Here is a 24,195-nt window from a genome sequence, read left to right as displayed (position 1 = left end):
CCTTCAACAAATTGAAGATTATGTCACAGGAGGAAACTTACAACAAGACATAGATTGAAAAAATGTACAATTTTTAAAAAATAGGAAAAATTAAAAATATAAAATGTTTTGTATAATAAAGTAAGATGTTGTAATTGAGTTAATATTGATGCTTTGAAATTGAAGATTTGAAAGAGTCTACTGAAGTGTAATTTACAATGTTGTCCGGTAGTTTGTTCCAGTCGGTGATAGTTCTTGGAAAATATGACTCTTTTCTGTACTGTGTTTTGCAGGATGGAATTTGGAAGCTGTTCGAATTAGTATGTCTTGTTTGTCTTTTTTGTGGAATTAATTTATTTTGTTTAGGGATTGCAACCTTTTCGTGTTCAATTTTGTAGAGCATTACCAATCTGGAGTCTTTTCTTCTGTCATATATTTAAATTTACAGATCGAACATTGTTGGGTTGATGTTTAGACGAGTTGTATTATATAAATATACATATGTATCTCAGTGCTAGCCGTCTATTGAAACAAACATTCAAGTCCTATTTTCCTATCTCATTTTTCGTTTTGAATATAAAACAGAATTTCTATGCATATATGATATATAGTATAGTGAAAAGTACAATCACAAAAATACTGAACTTAAATCAATTCGGAAAGTCCATAATCACATGGCAAAATCATATAACAATACGCATAAAAAACGAATGGTCAAGAACTGTCATATTCCTGACTTGGTACAGACATTTTCAAATGTAGAAAATGGTAGATTAAATCTGGTTTTATAGCGCCAGAGACATGTATTATGTCTCTGATAGCGCTAACCCTCTCACTTTGATGCAGTGTCATCAAATTCCGGTATATTTACATTTATGTAGTGAGTTTGTTATCCAAATATGTATTATTTTATTATTATAAAATAAAGCGCGAAACTGTTTAGACTTTTAATATCGAAAAAATAATATTGAAGAGATTCTCCCTGGAGGGGATGTATCCTGAAATTTCCCCTCAACTTTTGCATTTCCGTTTCCGTAAATGTGAAATGACTGGTATCCTGCAATTGTGATATATACTCTCCGTTCGAAAGTTTTAAAGGGAACTGAAAAATCCCCCCACAATGCATTTCACAAGACGGGCACCTGCACGATTAAACAAAACTTTGTTTGTATCTTAGTAAACCACAAGTTTGATGTCAAGAGAACAACTGAGCTATTTCTAAAAGAGCTTTTCCTCTCCTTGCCAAAATTTAGTTTTTGATTTTAAATTGCAAGTGAATAATCAGTGATCAGAAGTTGATTTGTTGAGTAACGAACGACGCCAACATGGCCGTCTTGCGACAGACGAATACGAAGTTGGCACTATATCAGCAGGAAAATGCATTGTTTACTTGTGACAACATTGTCATCATGTACTCATCTCATTTATAATTCCATGTTAGTTAAAAATACGAACTGAAAACTATAATAGATTATAACAAGGACATGATTCTTCGTGAATCACATAAAATTGACAGGAAAAATATTGACATTATTCATAATGTCTTTCAAACAAAATAATACAAAAGAAAAGAAAAAAGCTAGAATATATTGCAATAGATATGAAACTATTAAGCGACTTGGGAAAGGGAACTTTGGAACAGCTTTCTTAGTACGAGATCGTCGACTGAAAACCAGAGTAGCAGAAGGAGAATCAGATTTGTAAGTTTTATATCTGAAGCAGTACATGTATACTAACAAACAGTGCAGTTTAAAGAATATTAAAAATTCACCCACAAAAAAGTAGCTGTAACTCTGTGCTCATACTGTTAACAGAGGATAGTAACATGGTCCTTTTCCGTCAAACAGTCATTTCACAGGCTACGTCAAATTGATTAAAATTTTACTGTGATTCGTCAGAGGTCTCAAATAATTATCCTTTAATAACCATTAGTTTTGGAAAAAATCAAACATGCTTTGACAAAATCTTTCCAATTTTTTATTGTCTTTAAGAAAATACACATTTTAGAGGGGTGATAGGACCTTTATCTGAATCCGGGTCCGTTCGCGCCCATTCACGTTTGCACCCACTCATGTTCGCCCCCTTTCACTTTCGCACCCTACATGTTCGCACCCAAAGTCCGTTCGCACCCTACGTGTTTATAAGTATAATTGTTTTCATTGTCTCAAAATAAAGTGAGACAGCATTTTTTTTGTGTTGAATAACTCCTAATCATGTTTTGGTTAGTGAATTGCTATAATTTTGTTTTATTGACTTGTTTCAAAATGAAGTGAGATTCTGACTACGTTTTTTTTTGTGTGTTAAATTATTTTTTTCATGTTTGATGTTTTGGTTATAATAGTGTATTGCTACATCAGATTTTGTCATTGTTTCAGATCAAAGGGACCAAGCTGTTAAAAACAATTATCTTTTGTGTTTTTCATATACAATCTTCAATCTTTTACTCATACCAAGCTATAAATACATTCAGTATTTACACGACACTAATTAAAAACAACAATCATGATTTTCCATTTATTCAACTGGAATTTGAATTAAAATTGGGTGCGAACGTGTAGAGTGTGAACGGACCTTGAGTGCGAACGTGCGAGGTGCGAACGTGTAGGGTGTGAAAGTATATTGGGCGCGAACGGACCTGATACCCCTTTATCTGCACTCCAGGATCGGGTGTTTTTCAGCTTGTGATTTCCGGATCCCGAAATTCTTTTTTTCAAATTTGCGATGTCAGGATCTAAATTTATTTAAAGTCAGGATCAGGATCACTCCTACCACCCCCACCCCTGAGTTTTATCATTATGCACCAAAAAAAATTTGTGAACTTCATTTGGCAAGAATTTTAACTGTTATTCATCATGTAGGTACTGTCACATTCCCATCAATTTTTGTTAGTTTTTTTCCAACCTTCAAAAGCAACGTCTAATTGCCCAGGTGTTCTTTTTTCGTAACTGAAATATTTTCATGAAAAAGTTATCAAACATACACCATGGAACTTTGAATTTGATAATTCGTTTTTAATGAGAAACAATAAATCATACCATACATGCCATAAGAATGGTTTTCATAATTGAATTATTATTGATTAAAAATAATTTTTTTCTTTTACAAATGATAAATTGGTTAAATAGTCATAAACTCAACATGTAGATATCAGTCTTAATTTTTGAATCCCCCCCCCCTCCTCCCCCCCCTGTAAAATTTGCTAAGCATATAAAAAAATATTTTGATAAATTAGCCTCATTTTGGTTTTTTGGATGAGCTCAGAGAAAATTAAAGTTTGTGCCCCTTAAAATCGTGAAGCTGCCCCTGAGACTTACAAATATTTTCAACATCTTATTGTTAGGAAAAAAAACATATCACTCTAACCTGATGTCCACAAACCTGTAAACTGACCCGTATTATGTGGGTGTGACCCGAGATTTTCACAATTCTGAGGGATCACCTGCCGGGTCATTGAAATAACCAGGGAATTCCGATAAATGACCCGATTTCACCCATATTTCTTAGCCTTGAGCTGATTTCATAAGTAATATATGCCTTTGAAATATCAGCAAATTTGTGTCAAATACACTGTTAATTAACACCAATTACCTTAGCTTTAGGTCGTAAATAAATTGCACTAACATATTTCAACTAAGTGTTATTTCCCCTATTTGTCACCATTCAAAATTATTCCTTATATTAACGTTCTATGGGTGAAAAAGATTAAATCATAAAAATATAAAATTCCAATATATATTGAAAAATAACTTTTCATTATTTTTATACCTTTATACAATTTGAAAATTGTTTTTTACATTTATACAAATGTACTTCCTTTAACTGAATTGCTATATTTCATCATAGTCTAATTTCCTTGTGAATATGTGTAATGGCAACATAGCCAGTAGTCTCAAACAGTATAAATTATACATTTGAAAAATAAAATCTTATAATTGATGATTACAAAAAAGTAAAGAACATAAGACTATGTTACACAAATTTATAAAAATCTTTAAAGTGCAATGAAATAATAATAAGATTTAAAATGACTTAACCAAGTGAACATGCATTCATGTTTTGGTATCTTTGATATACATTATAAGAAAATGTACCATAAATACTGAAATTCAGCTCAAAAAAGTTCATACGCGTTATGACCTGAGATTTGATTCTTCAATGCAGGCCATGACCTGCATTTTCATCATCACAGGTTGACAGGTATGCGTCCATGCAAAATACTTTTAAAGTTTGAGATTGCATAACTCTTCGAATTCCTTCAACTTTTGTATGCACGTACATCATGTACAAAATGTACATGTACATGTCAGATATTAAAGAAATAGTTGTAATATTATAAATATGACATAGATTCAGCTTCATTTACAAAAATTACATCCATGCAAGACGTACAAAATCTGGCAAGTGTAGTTAAGCAACAATTGTTTTTGCAATGGTCTTTCTCTAAATTATTTTTTAATTGTTGAATGTAAAGCTTAGTATTGTTTTCTTAACAAAAGAGTACACATGTATACTGTAAATATTTAACATGTTTTAACTCACTTTACTTGCCAGAGTTGGGTTGAAGAAATTTATTTATATTTTGTATCTTTATATATTAATTAAATCAGTGTTGTGAGTTTTCCACATTGCAATGCAACAGATATTTTTACAACAAAAGTATCTAATACATTGTATACTTACAAAATGTATTTTAGATATGAGTTTCTGTTCTCTGAGATTATTAGCCTTTTTTCATATTTAATGTTTTGCTTCATTCTTAATGAATGACATGAATATGTTGTAGTTTGCAATATAAGAAATTAATGGAAAAATAACTATTTTGAAACTTTGTACATGTTGTATGTAGTTGATAATTTAGTAGATACCTCCAAAATGAATTTGATTTGTAATTTGATCCAAAATCATATATTTATCTATTTAAATCTTTTTTACTTCACACGTACATGTACATGTATCCATCAAATTGACAATTTAACTTTTTTTTCTTTGGTATCATTATTTTATAATTATATATCATTGGTATATGAAAATGATGAAATAGTTGATTTTTTAAGTACAAAACGAGACTCTTAGGCCCGAGAACACAGTTATTTCGTAGTGCATTTCTTTTAGACAATAAATTCAAATTAAAAAAATCGCACTTGCTCTTTCTCAAAAAGATTTTTACAGTGTAATGTACTACCAGTGAGACAAATAATATCAAAATTATAGAAACTTCTACCAGCTCTAACTCAAAATATTGACAATTCTGTGTTAAGGGGGTTTAAAAGTCAGTTTGACAGCTTCAGACGTGATAAAATTTGACCTTTTAGAACTGGACCAATTCACTACTTAACATAAAGATTCAGCACCCAAATTTTTTTGACATGTAATAACATCCCCCTACTTTATATTTCATGCATTTAATACCAAGAAATAAATTGGGAAAGTGTATCAAGTAAAACATGCAAGTTATACACTGTTTACACTAGGCATGCTAGGGACTATATTCGTAGACAACGAAAACCAAAGGACGATAACTGTGTCCTTGGACCATAATATCACAGTTTTCAATGTGTAATATTCTTTGTTAAAACTTTTAACAGATTTAAATGTATCTTGGTTTTCCCTTCAGAAAGAATGTTTTTAATTATTGTCCCTCACAAAAGAACTTTTATGATCTTATATCAGAATATTCACTTATTGGATTTGCTTGTCAATTGTAAATTTATGGAAAAAGAATTATAAGCAAATACTTGAATACAACTTACAAAATGGCTGCATTGCGATACATGTACTTTTGAAAGTATAAAGGATAAAATTAAAAATGGAAATAGGCAATGAGTGAAAGAGACCTCAACCATCAAAAGAGCCGAAAATAGCCCAAGGCCACTGTTGGGTCTTCAGCACAGTGAGAAAATCCCTCACCAAGAGTGATATGTACTAGTTTTAGTGAAAATTGATGTCACATTAAACTCCTAGTATAAAAAAAAGCATACATGTACAAGAGTACCTGTTAGACTCAGTGTTCTCCAGAATTTTGGGATAGCACTATCATGACTATGGAAATAAACATACAAATGTATACATGTAGCACTGGTTTTTTTCAAAAAATATTCTAACTTTTTGTATTTTCAGGAAAGTTTTAAAGGTGAGACATGTATCTCTATGATACATTGTAGTAACAACACTATATGTTTTCTTATTTTCAGAAAAAGTTATAAGGAGATACATGTATTTGTAGGAGAGTTACATGTACAACAGTATGTTTTCTTATTTTCAGGAAAGTTTTAAAGGAGATATCTGTAGGAGAGCTAGCTCCTGATGAAACTGTAGATGCAGTAAATGAAGCTAAAGTCTTGTCTAAACTGAATCACCCAGGGATTGTTAAATTCCATGACAGTTTTATAGATGGAGAATCATTCTGTATTGTAACAGAATACTGTGAGGTAATTACTTATTGTCAGACCTATTAATGTGTTTATGTCCTGTCATTTGTGATGCTGGCTCAATATGTTTGGATACAGTGACAATAGAAAAAAAATGTAGTCTTTAGGTTTGCAATTGTCTTGCACATGTACATACATGTACTGACTTTAGATGACTATGATGAAGCTTTATATCTTAGTACAAATCATTTGAATTTAGATTTGTTCATTTTCTTTAGAGCCTCTCAAATTCAAAATCCTTCAACTTATAAATAGTTAAATACATTTATTTCAGTCAATTATGTTAAATGTGATCCAGCATGTATCTAAAATTTGTGTTTTTATATGTTTTTCCTGTTCCTCAATTATTATTTATTTATGTAGTATTTGTACGTTTAAGTCTGATTTGCATCATTAATTCTGACTTTAAATGATACAAAGGGGGATTTACATTAAATGCACATATCAATGTATAAATATTAGATACAGTTAAATGATCTGTGAAACATGACACTTTTTAATACTTTACTTCATGGTAAATAGTCAATGAATAATACAACTTATTGTGCAAAAAGATCTTTAAATTTCTGTGATCATATCGAGATGATACAGTATGTATAGATTACTAATTACTTTAAGCTCACTTATTCCACTTATACAATGTATAATTGTTATATTGTATAATCACAGTTACTTTTTAATATTGATCAATGCTGATAGAATGTGTCATCTACAAAACTCATGTTACCAATTTCTAAATTAGGATGTGCAGAGTTTCAATAAGACTATGAAAAAAAGAGATGTGGTATAATTGCCAATTAGAAACTCTCCACAAGAGACTGAATAACACAGAAATTAACAACTATAGGTGACGTCATTGTACAGCCTCAAACAAATGAGCAAAGCCCATACCACATAGTCAACTACAAAAGGCCCCTAAATGACAAATGTAAAACAATTCAAACGAGAAAACTAGTATGTAGATCTACCAATTTCTTGTTTCCAATATTTCAAATGACAGTAGATTTTGACATTTCTGAGATATTATAGAATGTTGTTATTTCTTTGGTGAAAAGTCTGCTACATCTATCCCAGGTAATTAAACCATTTGTGTCTATGAATGTGGTTGCTTAAGTGTATAAGTATCACCTGGCATTTCCACACAGGAAAAAAAAATACTTTCTAAGTTGGAAAAAACTTATAACATGTACCCTGATCCATTCCACTGCTTTGACTTCTCTTACTACATTTTCCCGAACATCATTAGCCAATGTGTGTCACTGTTGGGAAATGAATTTGATTCAGGGGAAACCTGGATGAAGAAGTTTAATATCATGATTTAAATTTTATTTCAGGGTGGTGATTTAGATGCTAAAATAAATGAATTAGCCAAGTCAAAGAAAAGCTTAGAAGAGAAAACAATATTAGATTGGTTTGTACAGTTAGTGTTAGCTGTGCACTATATGCATACAAGAAGAATTCTACATAGAGATCTTAAATCAAGGTAAGTAACTCTGTCTGTTCAGTTAGTGTTAGCTGTATATTATATTCATACAAGAAGAATTCTACATAGAGATCTTAAATCAAGGTAAGTAACTCTGTCTGTTCAGTTAGTGTTAACTGTACATTATATGCATACAAGAAGAATTCTACATAGAGATCTTAAATCAAGGTAAGTAACTCTGTCTGTTCAGTTAGTGTTAACTGTACATTATATGCATACAAGAAGAATTCTACATAGAGATCTTAAATCAAGGTAAGTAACTCTGTCTGTTCAGTTAGTGTTAACTGTACATTATGTGCATACAAGAAGAATTCTACATAGAGATCTAAAATCAAGGTAATAAACTCTGTTTGAATAAACCTTGTAACATTGAATTAGTAAGTAGAATAATAGAGTAGTAAAACTAACACACACATAAGTATAATATAATAAAAAGAACATTTTGTAGGTCTATAATTATGTTGTATTTTGGTATTTGCAAGCAATAGTCAAATATTCAAAAGTTGTAAATTGTGATTACTGTTGAATTTAAAAAAATGTATAGCTCCAGTATATTTTAAGCTTAACCTTGAAATTGAAATACAGTTTTACAGAGAAATTCAATTAAAACTGCAACTTAAAGAATATTCCTTTTCACTTGATTTACTGTTAATGGCTCCAAGAATATTATGTTGATTCAATCACTGTTTTAAAAATTACAAGCAATAGAAATTTTCATTGCAATAACATAATTAAGATGGTGTATTTCTTTTTTGTTTAGTATAGTTTGAACTTGAAATATATCCTTCACATTGTAATCTGTCTTTATTATTACAGGAATATCTTTTTGAAAGGAAATATGGTAAAAATAGGAGATTTTGGTATATCTAAAATCTTAATGGGAACAGCTGACCTTGCCTCTACCTTTACAGGGACACCATATTATATGAGTCCTGAGGTTCTTAAGCATGAAGGTTACAACTCTAAATCTGATGTTTGGTAAGATATGTCATTTTGTTTGTCTTATAAATTTATACATGCAAGTTGAATCTCATAATCATGGCAGGTTTTCAGTGATCTGGGTAGTTGTTCAAAATTTTAATAATGGTTAGATGACTTTAAAATGATAATCATGATAATGAAAAATAAAAGCAAACAAATGAATAAAAAGTTTGAAACAAAAGAAAACCCAGAGATATCTATTTTACCATACAAGATAGCAGTTATCCTTTATGTTTTTACAAAAAACTAAGTCTAAAGTCAATTGAAAGAAAATAAATAATTTGATCACATTTTTAGTGGATGGTGAGAATTCCGAAACATTGTGAATATTCCCATGATTCTAGTGAGTTAATGTTTGTTAGAAATCTTGTATATGAAGACATTTAGTCTACTTCATACTTATTCTCTATTATGTCTCTACAGGTCCAATTGTTGTATACTATATGAGATGACTTTTTGTGTACTTTATTTATCCCTTTAGTTGTTTATGTCTCTGCAGGTCCATAGGTTGTATATTATATGAGATGTGTACTTTATCCCATGCCTTTGATGGGAAGAGTTTGATGGCTGTAATGTATAAAATTGTGGAGGGAGATCCTCCTAAACTACCAGATACATATTCAAGTGAAATTAGCAGGCTATTAAATATGTAAGTTTTTGCATTAAGTTCTACTTTGAAAAGGTTAGTCATGTTTTTCATGTTAGGATGATTACATATAGACAAAGCTTGTGACATAATAACTTTGTCTTAGAAAAAAAAGATGCGGTATTTTTTTCCAATGAGACAACTTATTAGAGACAAAATGACATAAAAGTTAACAGCTTAAGGTCATTGTACAGCCTTCAACAAACCCATACTGCATATTTGTATCTTGAATTTATACAAATTGTTTGGAAATTTTAGAATTGTATCAGCGTCTGTGGTGTTTGCTTAAATTTTATTAATTCAAGATTTAGAAAAAGTTTCTCAGTTTGAATATATTGACATGATTCATTTGACATCGTGCTATTATTGAAGAAGGATATCTGTTATCCGAAATATCTAATATTTGTTCATTTGATAGTTATTTAATGGTGATGTTGTACCCTTTTTGACTTGTTATATATTACATTTTGTAGTGTACATAATTATATTAAATGATCCATCGCCCTGTAAGATTGATGGTTGACTTATTTAATCAGTCATTATATATATATATGAAGCTATAAAAAGCTCTTAAATAAAAATGTTTAACAATTCAGGAAGAAAAAAATGGCTGGATTTAAGTACATTACAATAATCAAAAAACAAAAGAGTATGTCCAGTAAGAACCTTTTTTGGCCCCAAAATATAGCAGTTTTACAAAATTGTTAAAATATAAACTTTTATAAACTTTTATTTATTTATTGAACAGTAGAATGCTTCTGCCACATAAATATGGGCTGTGTTTGACAATACAATGCACATATATCGGGCATCAGCACCATAAAGTCATGCTAAATTACTGAAATCTTCACAATTCTAGCATTTTAGTTAAATTTTAAACAGTTTTCGTGTAAAACCAAAGTTGCCGCATTCGTGTTCATCCTTAATATTGAAATGTAAGTTGTATTTTATGATAATACATAACATATATAAAGGTTGAGGATGAACTCGGATGTGGCCACTTTCATTTTTTACCAAAACCATCTGAAAAGTGACATTTTCTGGCATATTTGGTTGATTTTTCACATTTGAGCTTGAATCAGATGGTTTTTAATGACTTCATCAATTCAAATCTTTCACATATACTAATTGATTTAAATGAAATAAGCACTTAGTATTTAAAAAGTGGTCAAACTATTTGGTTCCGATGAACCTGAAATTTGAGGCTAAAATCGGTCCTTACTGGACCTACTCCTTTACTAGCAACAACCACTGGATAACAGGCACCTGACTATGGACAGACACATACAGAATGTGGGACTGTTAACCAGTCTACTGTTGCCAAACCATTCCCATAATCTGGAACATTGTTGTAACAGTACGAAATTAGAACAAACAGGGGCCTCACTGGCCGAGTGGTCTAAGTAGTTACTACTGTAATCATGAGCCAGTCAACACTGAGGTTGTGAGTTTGAACCCCGCTTGTATGATTGTACTTGACTCCAATCTTAATTGATTAGGATTTTCAGTTTTCCTATCAAAAGGTTGGTGTTTTTTCTGGTCACTTCGGCATTCTCCACCATTTAAAAATGACTGCCATGTAATATGCCTAATTGTGAAGCTTAAAAGTAGCGTTAAAACACTAAAAATCAAACCAAATCATCAGAACAAACTATCAGAACCATTTGAACTCAGTAATCACCATCAACTTAAAATAGGATGTGCTATCCAAACTTCCAAACCATATATTTGCATCTATAGTATAATTTGATAAAAGTTTTAAGCTATTTGTGGTAGTAATACATAGGTTACCTTCATTTCTCCCATATCTTCATTTTATTTCATTGCAAAGGAATAATACATTTAAAACTTGTTTCACATGAAATTGTGATAAATTAAACATGATTATTAAACATTTTGTACATTTATAAGATGATGTATTACAGAATGTTACAGAGAGATCCAGAGAAAAGACCATCAGCAACAGATTTATTAAAAGAAACATTATTAGCCAGTCATATTGCTGTAAGTCCTTGTTGAAATTTGATTCTAAAAACTTATATTGAGTTGAGATACAATGTACATAGTATTTTACTGATAGATTTACCTTCATGGAATGTTATGGTATCTTTAAGATCAAAGAATAGCAACTGAAAAAAAATCCCAGGCAAGCACAGGGCTCTGACAAATTTTGTGAATACTCAACTTTGTGCATATGAATTCAATGCAGAATAATAAAGTGGAAAAATCATTTGGCTCTTTCATATTAACATCAGAAAAAATAACCGATCCTCATGAAAATTACATTTTAACATCTACCAGAGGAGGCTCACTGTTATTGAAAATACTTTTATAGATAATATAAGCCTCTTGGTTTTTTTTTCAATTATGATTATTTTCTTGAATTTATTAATTTGACATAAAGCCACCACTAGATCAGTATTTTCATTACAGAAAATGTCCAAAGACTATCAATCTAGACATACAGATCATGCTACTAAAGATGCTGAAGAAATCGCTAAATTACTGTGAGTACATTCTTGCTTCTCCATAGCTAATTCTTAGACAGATAAGATAGACATTTATATAAAGTTAAGAACTTAAGAAGAAATATAAGAATGCTACTTTTTACTTCCTCCGTTGATTTAAGAAAACGTAACAAATTTTATAATTGAAAGGCATCAGCCTTCTCAAATGTCCCTGGTCCTGGTCCTTCTCCCATTTGTAGGTTACTTAAAGATAGTTTGAATTTTTTGGTGTGTGAATTTAGGATTTATAATAGATTTCTAAGAAAAATACTCCTGCTCAGCTGCTGATGGCATGATTCATTATTGTTGTTCATAGAGTACAATTGCTAATTGTTTTATTATCTATTCAGAATTAACTCAATAAAAAGAAATAATTACTAAAGAACTCTTAAAAATGAATTAATTCACTGTATCTGTATTTAGCTATATATTTTTTTATAAAGGGAGATAAATATAGGTGTATTTAAGACATTTAAAAAAAGATGGTGGAACCCAATACATGCAAAAACATAACTACAAGCTTTTGAAAGATTTCTGTTGATGTTCACAGATATGTTTCTATTTAAAATTAAAGATTGATGGTATCTTAAAAAATACATTTTCACTTTCAAGCTGACCCGATAACTTAATGAATTAATTTTGTATATTGTTTAAAGAAGTTGCTTTTTAAGACCATGAAGTTAAACTAGAGCAGCTGAGTCAGTTTTGTAAGTCACCAATTGAAACAGTATTTATCAGGAGTGTATAAAATATCTATTATATGAATGAGATTTTATTGTGCAGAAAGCAAAAATCAAGACTGAAAGATTTACAAGAGAAGGAAGAAGATCAGAAATGGAAGAACTTACCTCCGAGAGAAAGAATGAGGATCAGAAAACAACAGCAAGCTGACCAAGAAGCTGAAAGATTAAGGTATTTATATTTGCTCCATTTATTATGAATTCATTAAAGTCATATGAAACCAGTGGGTGGTGAAAAATAATGTTTATCCAATTCTTGAACCAATGCATGTACATATCATAAACTTAGAACTTGGTGCAGGATTTTGTCATTTTTTACGCAAATATATCATATAATTGTCAATTTTTAATCGCTCTGTCTGTTATGAGTCTGTTATGATTTAACAAATTTGGCTGCTCATTAAATGCCGTGTTTTAAAGCCGAAGTTTACTGATTGTCACCTCATAGTAAACACATTACAAAAAGCATGAGTATTGAGCACGTGTTTAACATGTACAATCAGATAACTGTTTATGTTAATGACAAATCCATGGGTATTGCGATCACCAGAGTTTTACGAGAAGGGTTACACTCAGGTCACTATGCATATAGAAAATATTTCGGCGAATTGCTACCTGGAAGCAAGCAATTAAAAATAAGTAAACTTCTTCTAAATGTGGACAAATTAAAGAATTTTCCTCAGAAAAAAGTATATGTACATAAGTTGTATATAAATGAAAACTATCCATTTAGTTATAAAAAACATATGCATGATTTTTTTTAATTTGAGGTTTCTTATGACTTTAATATTGATTGGTACAAATTTTATTGGATGTTGTAGGAAAATGTGAACCAGAAATTTAAACATGCTAAACTCAAAATACACCTTTATATGAAAATATATGAAACCAAGCTACCAGTATTTTTCTACCATTATGATTGACAATTATTTTTTAGGAAATAAAGATATTTTTGTTTTATTGTATTATTGCTTTTTTTCAGGGAATCTGCCAAATTACAGCTGTCTGAAAATATACAAAGAAAAAACCAGATTCAGAAAACCTTACACATGCAATCAGTAAGTTACTTAATTCTGAATATTTAGTGTACATGCATTAGAATACTTGTATTCCAATTTAAAACAGGAACAGCTGTCAAACTTTGACTCCCATAAACTAAAAAAAATTCTAACTGAGATTTTATATCTAGTCAAACTATTGGTATTGTTCAGTAGTTTGGCATGTATTAAACAGACTATTGTATGAATTTTGAATGGAATCAAAGTTTTTTCATTCACAATTCATTTCTCTTCCTAAAAAATCTAACATATTAGCTAACTTTAACCATGATAACCCATTGTCAGAAGAAATAATAACAGTACCGTTGTTTTAAGTTTGAATTTAATATAATAAGGTTCATGTGTATGCAAAAGCAAGTTATATTTATACTTTGCCTAGAACACAAGTTGATAACCGGTACCTTTATTTTAAATTGTTATTTCTTTACCTTGCTTTTTTGCGTTCAGTTAAGTTAAGTTTAAAAATAATATATAAAAGCAAATATTGTTTTTTTTTTTAAATACATAAGGGTATGTTAAATGCCTTTGTGCCTTTACAGGTACCAGCATGGGCTGGTGGCTCAGGAGAAGGAGAGAAATTCAGAGAGGCATTAACGGTCGTCCGTGAAGATGACAAGACCATTAAACCAAGTAAAGACTTTGGAACTAGATCTGCACCATGTATGTTTGATAACTAACTACACACTGTTCTACACTTCTATAGTCATTACAACAATAACATGTACTAGTAACTTTAATAAAGTGTGAATGTTAATAGCACACTTAAGATACAATAAGATAAAATTTGGTATCTTATTATTATCTAGTAGTCATTTTTGTTTGTTTGAAAACCATGAAATAGTCTACAAATTAATTTAGTGTAACAGTAATAAGGTTTCTTTTATTGCCAAGATGCAATCTTTTCAACCTTTCCTTTTAGTTTGACTTTATTTTGTCTTAACCTTCCTATTGAGTTGAGATTATTCTATATCTTTTAACGCAGCTCCATATGAATTCTTTTTCTCAAAATTGATTTTGACATCAAATAATAAAAAACCTAAAATGTGTAAATTATGTAACTTTAGCTTAGACTTCATTTTACAAAATATTTTTCTTGCATGAAACAGGTCAGCATTATTTGCATCTGGGCATACATCTTAAAAGAGAAAGCAGATTTTATTAGCTGGATACATGTTTCAAACATAACCAACTACCTTTCAGACAGATTTAATCTGATCATATTTTTAACACCAATAAGTTATCTACTTGTCCTTCATCCTCTGGATAATGTATGAAATAATAGCAATTTTACAACTGCTATAGATTTAGATTTTAATCTTACCTTTTTCTTGCAATCTATAAATTCAAGAATCAGTTAATTGAAAACAAGCACTTTCTTTCACTGGTTAAGTATAAGCATGTGTTTTGTGATGTTAAATGCACTTTATCTGTCTTTTCTTGATTCACTAATTGCATGTATACTAATGAAGGAGACATAAGCTCAGATCAATTTTGGTATTTCTATAACTTATGTTCATCTGTGTTTACAAAGCAAAGTTATGCATGAATTCCAAAATTAATTATTATTTCAAAATCATTTTTGCTTTCTTTGGATTTGGAAAAAATTAAGACATTTTAATTTTTTTTCATTTTATTTTGTTTACACCTGTCTGTTTGCGATGTCCATTCTAAATATTCCCAATTATATTATGTATTAATGATAATATACAATTATAAAAAAAATATCTTGTTTAATAAAATTGTAAGTGAAAGACGTTTTGACCCTATTACATATTGAATGAATTAATAAGAACAAATGTTTATTTATTTGTAAATGAAATGGGCTTGTGTGTAGAAGTGTTATTTACATATAGTGTGACACCTTGCTTTCTCTCCTTACACAGTGTTTATTCAGCATGAAATAACAGAATCCAGTGACGAAGAAGGGGAGACAATCAAATCACGAACATTAACTGGTGCTGAGATACACCATACTTTACTGAACTTTAAACCTGAAGACCGACCCATTACACCGCTAAGAGACAAGATGATATATGATCTCGCCAATTCTTCTTTAGATTTTAAAGATGGTAATAAGCTTTTTACAGATGTATTACTGAATAAATTTCATCTAATAGGGTATAGGAAAATTAAGCAATTTCTGTTTAATACTGACCCAGTACAACTGGTTTTCTTATGTTTATCGAAGGGCTGTTGATTAAAACATACATCGTACCAAGGGAAGGCACTGTGAAAATGGGGTTATCACCTATATAGCTATAAAATGATGAATTTACATTTAAATTTAAAAAGTTGAAGAAAATGGTGAAAATTGAGTTAATATGTTTCAAACAACTATGGTAAAGAAACCAATAAATCTTCTCAAAAGATGAGATAAATTCCATTCCTCAATTTCTCTCTGTTTGTCCAGTATCTAGGGCATGTTCTGGTTTAAGCTTATAGTTAACCATGCATGAAGTTATTGGAGTAGGGCATTAGTAGGACACATACTCTTGTTATATCAAAACTAATAAAAAAATCTGATTGTTTGCAATACAGGATAAAAATATTCCAATACTAACTGAACCTGGGTTTTGTAAGTTAAACATAGAATTAGCACAATAAGCACAAATCTAAAATAATACATAGATGTCGCTTTTCTCAGATTGAGTTTTACATTTGAATTGTTCTGATACAAAATGTTTAGTTAACTAAGGTGCTGAATTAAAATGTTCCAATTGTCAGTCATTTTAAAATATTTGTCAAGATACAATGTACATTTAATGTTGATATTAAAAGTACGTAATCATAATTTTTTGTTTTTATATGATTTGAGCTGTGTATCCATTTTTCCTCTAGAATAGTAGTATTTAATGTTATATCAGGATGGGGTATACATGTAGTACATTGTACTAAATATACCATTATTGTATGTATTTAAGCCTCATAACTAAGATTTTTTTGTAGCCTTGTAGTTTTTGAGATAATGTTTTATATTTTCAAATGATCATGCTTCTCAAGAATTTTGTCCTTTGAAATGCATGAAATTTAAAGGAAAAATGTTTAAAGTGTGTTTCTTTATTTTATTATATATGTATAAATTCTTGTAGATGTATAATTGATTGTGGAAAACTTTATTTCCAGGTATACCTGACAATCCAGAAGTAGCAGATACATTTTATTCTCAATATGAAGATTTTGATAAATCATCAGATTCTGATGAAGAGATGGGAACTGTCATACACAGAAACTCAGAACAGGGTACAATTGTGCCTAACTCAATATCTACCACTGTCGGAGAGGAAGGCCAGTTCTATGAACTTTTAAAGGATGTCCTTGATAAAGGAGAGGATGCAGGTACGTTAACTAGTCACATGACCATATGGGTAATTCTTGATACAACTTTCACCCTGTATATATGTAGGAATCAAATCTATAGCGGGTTCCAAATCTATGTCAGATTCCTAATCTATGGCAGATTCCTAATCTATGGCAATTGTGATATTACAAACGCCAAACAACTCAAATCTATGGCAGATTTTTGTTTACTCCAAATCTATGGCAGATCTTGGGGAAAGGGTACCGTATAACATCATAATTGAATATAACGCCATATTAGATTTTCCACGCCTCTAACCATGGCGGAACCCATAGATTTGAACACCATTCAAGATGAAGATATTTCCCTAACAACAATTTTTGGGCGGTTTAAAGAAGATGTGACCTTTTATTCTGAAGATGGACCAAATGTGCTGTACTGGCCAAATCCTGCGATGAATTATGGCGCCACTATTTTCAGTACCGCATGTTTTAGAAAAAGGACTTTTTGGGGCCCTTTATAGCTTGCCGGTGTGAGCCAAGGCTCCTTGATGAAGGCCGTACCTTGACCTATACTGGTTTACTTTTATAAATAGTAACTTGGATGGAGTGTTGTCTCATTGGCACTCATTCCACATCTTCCTACATCTAGTTAGTACGTAGTAGTTTACTGTCTACAGCTGGCAAGGTTTATTATCAGGTACCATGCACAGATTCAAAAATGTTTATTTTTTTTACAGAGCACATCATTTTAATCTTGAAGTCTGTTTAAGGCATATGAATTTATCATTTATGATTTTTCTTTTTGGTCAACCATTATGAAATGTTTATTTCACAAATGTTTGTAGACATGCTCCTGTTGTCGTATTTTCCCACTTGCTCAAGACAAGTTATTGCCAATAACTTACTGGTTGAAAATGTACTACATGGTTTTCCATTTGCACAAAATTTGCCATAGATTCAGAAACAAGATAAATCCGCCATAGATTAGGAAATTATAAAACTTGCCATAGATTTGGGATGGCATGACGTCACATTTACCATAGGAATCTGCCATAGATTTGGAACCCACCATAGATTTGAATCCTACATATATATATACTATTTCTCTAATTCTATGGAAATGTGTCCCTTTCTGAACCCATTGTATAAAAATATTTAATCAAGTGTGGTTGCCTGTGATCTCAAAAGATCATTGGATGATTTTAAGGGTCATAACCTTTTTAGCTAACTGGATGAATCGAAATATGCTAGCAGGTGTTAATGAAATGGACAACCTTGTGGAATGGAAAAGGCACTCGATGGGTATTTTCATTTTTAACAAAAAAGAAAATTTGTCTTTTTAATCATTAGAGAAACAGATTCTTCCATAGTTACTCATGCAATATCGGATTTATCTAATTTCGATAGTTAAATTATAAATTATAGATTATATAATTTAAAGATTATAAATTTAACTATCTCGATTGGATATCCAATAATCCACTGGTATCTATGGAAGAATCTCTATTTATCAAATAACTAATATTGAAAGGGAGACAATTTGCAAATATGAATATCACAATCAATGGGCCTCTTGGAAGTGAAGACCCAATTGCAGATTCTCATGGCATGTCAACCTGTCCTTATTTAAATGCTATATAATAGATTTGCCTATAAATAGTTAATGTTAATAGCACAAAAGATAGTAGAAAACAAACATTCAGTGAACAAATAAGATAAAAATTAAAAAAAAACACATCTGAATATTCCTTAAGTTCAAAATGTTAGCTATTAGAATCAATAATTTATATATACAATATTATTGATAGATATTATAGCAACAAAAAAGAGAAATTGATAATGAACCATTTTTCACTCAAAGTATACATTTAAAAAAAATATTTGTTCAAATTATATTTTTTTTTCACATTTCATTCTCTTTTATAGAATCCACCCTGACATTTCAAGAGGATCATGAAGCAGGAGCATTTGGACCTGTTGTTAGAGAGCAGAAAATAAAAAATCTCAGGGCGTATCCTTTTCAGACAAAAAACATATATAGCATAAATACTTTTATTATATATCAGTTGATTGAACTTACAAAAGTAGTTTGAGATAAGGTTGATAGGTTTAGCTATTGTTTACAATGGATTTATTTCTTTATTTGATATTTTGATTGATTTCAGCTTTGTTTTTTTTTTTATTTCTTGTGCTATTAAAGGTTTTTATTATATTGAAGAAAAAGACATTTTTAAAGTTAAAGCAATTTTAGAATTTAAACAAAGGACTAAGTGCTGGTATAAGTAAATAGTTTAAAGACTAAAGCGCTTATTTGTATTTAGTAATATTTATTGATTATAAAATGTTTTTCCTTAACTTTGATTCAGTGAATGTCAAAAATATCTTGGAGAAGAAGCATTTGAAAAGGCATATACCTACCTGAAGAAAGCAAGATATGAAAAACAAAATTCCCTGGATTCAGCTGAAGAAGACATTATGCAAGGACTAAGAAAATTTGTTAAAAATCCCAGTGATTGTTTCTTAGTGGACCAATTGTTATTTTTAGAGGAACAAGCAAAAATAAGTAAAGGATGATTTTAAGATTTTTTATTGGACCAAATCATATTATATATGAGGGTATAAAAACCATGAAATGATTGGTGATAAACTAGAGATCTGGATTAATTGCAAAATGTAAAAGACTGTGATTGGTTTTAAAAGGTTGTGCAAAACTATACTGCTGATAATTGTACCTTTGGATAATGATCTATTTATAGAAATAAGACAATACAATTATGTCCAAGACAATTCTTGTTTGTTTTGTTGGAATTAGATTCCAAGAACATTCAGCCCCTAATAAAATGTATAGGATTTAAAATAGTTAACTAAGTACAACTTATTATGTACTAACAAGGGCTTCTACCTTTAAAATTTTTTGTTGTATGCAGAAAGAATAGAATGATGTAAATAGGGTTACTGTTTGGTAGAATTTCTATTTTTGACACAATCCCCACTGAAAAAATTGATAAGATTAAGTTGTATATTGCTGTTTAGAAAATAAGGCATTTAGAAATAAGCATTATTCATTATAATTGTAACTCCCAACATTTGCTGAGGTTATTCTATTCCTGTTTCATGAGTGAATATGCATCATCTCCCTTTGCCTAACATGTGGCTGGTATGAGACTAAATGTAGTTTAATATTTTATATTTGAAAAGCACCTTATGTGAGATTTATGTGAACTGACAGCAACCCCCCCATAAAAATATGTTTAACAGAGGTTATCAAAGAAATGCCATTGACACAAAAATCACAGAAAACATTAAGATGTAGCTAAAGAAAACCATTAACAAAGTTCATAACTTGTCATAAACATGTGGCAAGTATTAACTACATTTTTTAGGTTCTAAATTTTTTCCTTTTTGAGGGAAAAGAATTGGCAGATCCAAAGTTTTTTTTAACCAGCAAATACTTATAATCATATGATAATCAGAAATTACTCTTATATATATTTAGGGAAACATATGAATATGAAAACACTTCTTGCCAGTCGCTGTAGAAACGGTATGAGATTTTTTCCTACCTCACCACAAAATGTCAGATCAGTAAATTTTTGGGATATATTTTACAATATATTTTATGATTTATGTTGTGAAATAATATGTAGCACATAAATCAGTCCAATTCCAAAAACATTCCAACCATAGCATTATAGTGATACATTTTTGTAGTATTATACGCTGTCATTCCATTTGTATAATTGTTTATACTAACCTGTACAAAATTACACCAATCAACGTTGTTTTTATGGACATCAATTATTATACACTTGATGTGTAAATGTGGATTGTTAACCTGGTCGATGAGTGTAGTTTAAATATTATGTTGCGTTACTTTTCACATTAGTTTACATCTGGGCCCATTATGGTTGTAAATTTTGTTTATCAGTTAGGATTTTACATTTTTAAAGTAAATATTTAGCAAGGATTATACTATGAATAAAGATTAAGCAATGATTTTACTAAAGTGAAGATTTAGCAATTATTTAACTTAAAGTAAAGGTTAAGCAAGAATTTTACTCCTAATGATATAAACAAAATATTAAAAAATACCAAAAGGTGTATCTGTTTCTTTTACAGAAAACTGTTTACAAGGAAAAGATAACTCAAATAAAAAAAAAAACAGAAATTGAAAAGGTGAATAAATGTGAAAAGTAATGTAACAAATGTTTTGTCATACACTGTTATTATAAGTTCCTACTTAGTTAAATAATTTATTAGTTTTATAATGTTGTTGAGAATATATTTTTGTTACTTAATGGTTTTTTTACAAGCAATGTGTTTAATATAGTATGTTTTATTTATGTATATAGTTTTCATGAGTATTTATATATTTTTGACGTTAGTAGTTCTCAATCAAAGAACTTATTTTGTGATGAGTCAGTAAGTTGCTAGAGTTATGTATAAATTGTTTGAATGAGCTAGCAAGAGAAGCACTGCAAATGGGTTACAATGAATTGTTTTCATTTTCTCTCTAGTGATGTTGCCATTTGCTGAAATGCATGACTCCAATTCTAAACAGATTATGTATTTTAGATATACATAATATAGGAAAAACAAAAGCTATCAGAATTACAGAAAAATATAAATGGATAAAACTCTTTCAAATATTTTAAGATTTTAAATGATAATAATAAAGTGATTTTTATAGATTTCATTGAGATTAATTGAACATATTTCCAATAGGACCATGCTGTTTGGATCTATACATTAAAGCTTGCTGCTCTTGTGAGCCATGGCTCTGTGTTGAAGACTACTTTGACCTATAATGATTTACTTTTACTTACATTTTGTGACTTGGATGAAGAGTTGTCTCATAGGCACTCATAACACATCTTCTTATATCTATTAACAAAATTCCCAATATTTCATATTATCATCAGTATTGTAACTCTTAGAGATTTTAGAAATAGAAAAGGGATATTTCTGCTGTGTCAGAAAATCAGGTTAGTTTTTAGATGATCCACTATTTGTTTCTAATTGTACATTTTATTTGACAGTCAACTTCATGGGTTTAAATGCAGCATCTTACATTGGTGGTTGATTGTTCGACAGTACATTATGTAACATCAAAGTCACATGAGAACCATTTTGGTGGTCAGTAATATTTAATTTTCTTTTTTATTTCTCTCAAAGTATAATTTCTGGCATAATATACATACCATTTTAGCATGACATAGAATGTTTGAGATGTGCCACAGCAATATATAGTGAATAGTTAGAATTTGAATTGAGTATTAGTTGATAAGTACCAAGAAATAGGTAGTAAACATATCATAAAGAAACCAAACTAACAAATAGTTTAAAAACCTGTACTTACTAAACCTTGCACACATTATGGTTTTCAAAACATGGATAGAACAATGTGTAGTATTGTGATCTTATCAGAATTAACATTGTATGTTGCTGGACAATTCTGTTTCAGATTGGAACACATTTTTAACTGTTAATTCTTGATTCTTGTTGAGATATTTTTTCTTAATACTTTAAACATTTCCATATCGACTAGATTTTTTAGTAAAAAGTTCTATTTCTTTATAGATTTTGCAACATTTCTATTTAAACTGGCAAGTTAAAAGCCAATTTAAGGTCTGTTTGAGAGTTTATATTCAATTCTGCTTAATTTATTTCTTATTTGTGTTTGTATATGCAACTTGTGTTCATTTTCTTTAAATGTTGATATAATTTAGCATATGTATGAAGTGTGATATGTGTATTTTTAAATGCTGAGTGTTATGCTTTTTGCAAACCATTGCAGCAGCAGTGGGTAGTAAGAGTCCTTATCTTTTATGGGTATATATATATTTTGTATGTGCAAACAGTAGCATAAACGAACCTCAGATGCTTATGATTTTATAAATCAAAAGTTGTGGTGTATTTAGTTAATTGGGTGTAAAAATGGAATAATGACGCGGTATGATTGCAAAATGAGAAAACTCTCCACCAGAGAGCAAATACTTACAAATTAGCTTTATTGGTAACTGTAGGGTCTTCAGCAATGAGCAAAAAAAAAAATACAAAGGACCATATTCATACACTTTAAAAAGTAATTTGCAGAAAGAATAGTATGCAAATTGTAAATAAATTTGAAATTTTTTACATAGAGACATTTAGGACTTACAGTATGCACCAATTTTTTTTTAGCCTATTTTCCCTCTTTTTCTAATAAAATATTAATATACAAGGAGTGAGAAGAGTAAAGGATAAGTTACAGGGTAAAAAAAGGAGATTAGATTCTTTTGAGGTTTGAGCACAATTTTTATTAACATGAAGAAGCACAGGGCATTTTAGAAATGTTTAACAATTAGGCAGACTATATATAAATAACATTCCTTTGACATATACGAGTGTGTTCTTTTATCATAAATATAAATACATTTCATAAAAAATAATAAACAATACTTCAATGTGTTTGTGTTGTGTTTATTAAAGTCAATTGCAATTATTGTATGTGTATTATAAAAAAGAAGATGTGGTATGATTGCCATTGAGACAACTCTCCATAAGAGACCAAAATGACACAGTAATTAACAAAACTATAAGTCACTGTTTGGCTTTCAACAATGAACAGAGCCCATAAAACATAGTCCGCTATTAAAGGCCCCAAAATGACAATGTAAAACAATTTGAAAGAAGAACTCTAACAGCCTTATTTATATACAAAATATGAATGAAAATCAAATATGTAACGCATAAACAAACAACAACCACTAAATAACAGGCTTATTAAACCATTTTCAAACCATTAAGGTCTACATATGAATAAGGCATTCCAACTGAAGTTGAGTATAGCAAAAATGTGTTAAGGACTTTTCAAGTTGTTCCTTATTCCTAATGGGTACATTGGATATCATACAAGATGAAAAGCATCCACCTATATTCCCCTGCCTTGAAGACAGGTGTAAAGTGATGTGCATTTCAGTCCATCTGGTGCTTGCTTTGTAGATGACAATTGGAGTTTAACTTCACCAAATCTTTAAGAAATTTAATACAATGTTATAGAGTATACAATAGTCAATACATGTCAAGTAATG

At 30.0% G+C, this 24,195-nt stretch overlaps 1 protein-coding gene across 4 annotated transcripts; it reads left to right on the top strand.

Moving 5' to 3' along the window:
* The first annotated feature begins 1,071 nt into the window (after positions 1 to 1,071).
* Positions 1,072 to 23,572, top strand: LOC134721711 (serine/threonine-protein kinase Nek11-like). Of its 4 annotated transcripts, none has more exons than XM_063584885.1 (14): positions 1,072 to 1,679; positions 6,242 to 6,407; positions 7,742 to 7,890; positions 8,707 to 8,868; positions 9,371 to 9,520; positions 11,443 to 11,521; positions 11,951 to 12,024; positions 12,808 to 12,936; positions 13,747 to 13,822; positions 14,362 to 14,452; positions 15,706 to 15,891; positions 16,946 to 17,158; positions 19,049 to 19,133; positions 19,489 to 23,572. In XM_063584885.1, the coding sequence occupies exons 1-14, from the start codon at positions 1,519 to 1,521 to the stop codon at positions 19,694 to 19,696; spliced, it is 1,929 nt and encodes a 642-aa protein (XP_063440955.1). In that variant the 5' UTR covers positions 1,072 to 1,518; the 3' UTR covers positions 19,697 to 23,572. The 4 variants fall into 4 exon arrangements, with proteins under 4 accessions (XP_063440955.1, XP_063440957.1, XP_063440956.1 ...); XM_063584884.1 differs by having other exon boundaries at positions 1,073 to 1,679; positions 14,362 to 14,482; XM_063584887.1 differs by lacking the exon at positions 15,706 to 15,891.
* Positions 23,573 to 24,195: the final 623 nt, after the last annotated feature.

The sequence above is a fragment of the Mytilus trossulus genome, chromosome 6 (genome assembly GCF_036588685.1).
Source record: "Mytilus trossulus isolate FHL-02 chromosome 6, PNRI_Mtr1.1.1.hap1, whole genome shotgun sequence".
Lineage (NCBI taxonomy): Eukaryota > Metazoa > Mollusca > Bivalvia > Mytilida > Mytilidae > Mytilus > Mytilus trossulus.
This window is presented reverse-complemented; position numbering and strand designations above follow the sequence as displayed.

What these genes read in the sequence shown, in the direction of transcription:
- LOC134721711 (XM_063584884.1), top strand. Translation starts at nt 1,519, where the DNA reads ATGTCTTTCAAACAAAATAATACAAAAGAAAAGAAAAAAGCTAGAATA. An exon ending in TGATAAAGGAGAGGATGCAG is followed by an intron (nt 17,159 to 19,048) that starts GTACGTTAACTA and finishes TCTCTTTTATAG; the next exon opens with AATCCACCCTGACATTTCAA. An exon ending in AAAATAAAAAATCTCAGGGC is followed by an intron (nt 19,134 to 19,488) that starts GTATCCTTTTCA and finishes ACTTTGATTCAG; the next exon opens with TGAATGTCAAAAATATCTTG.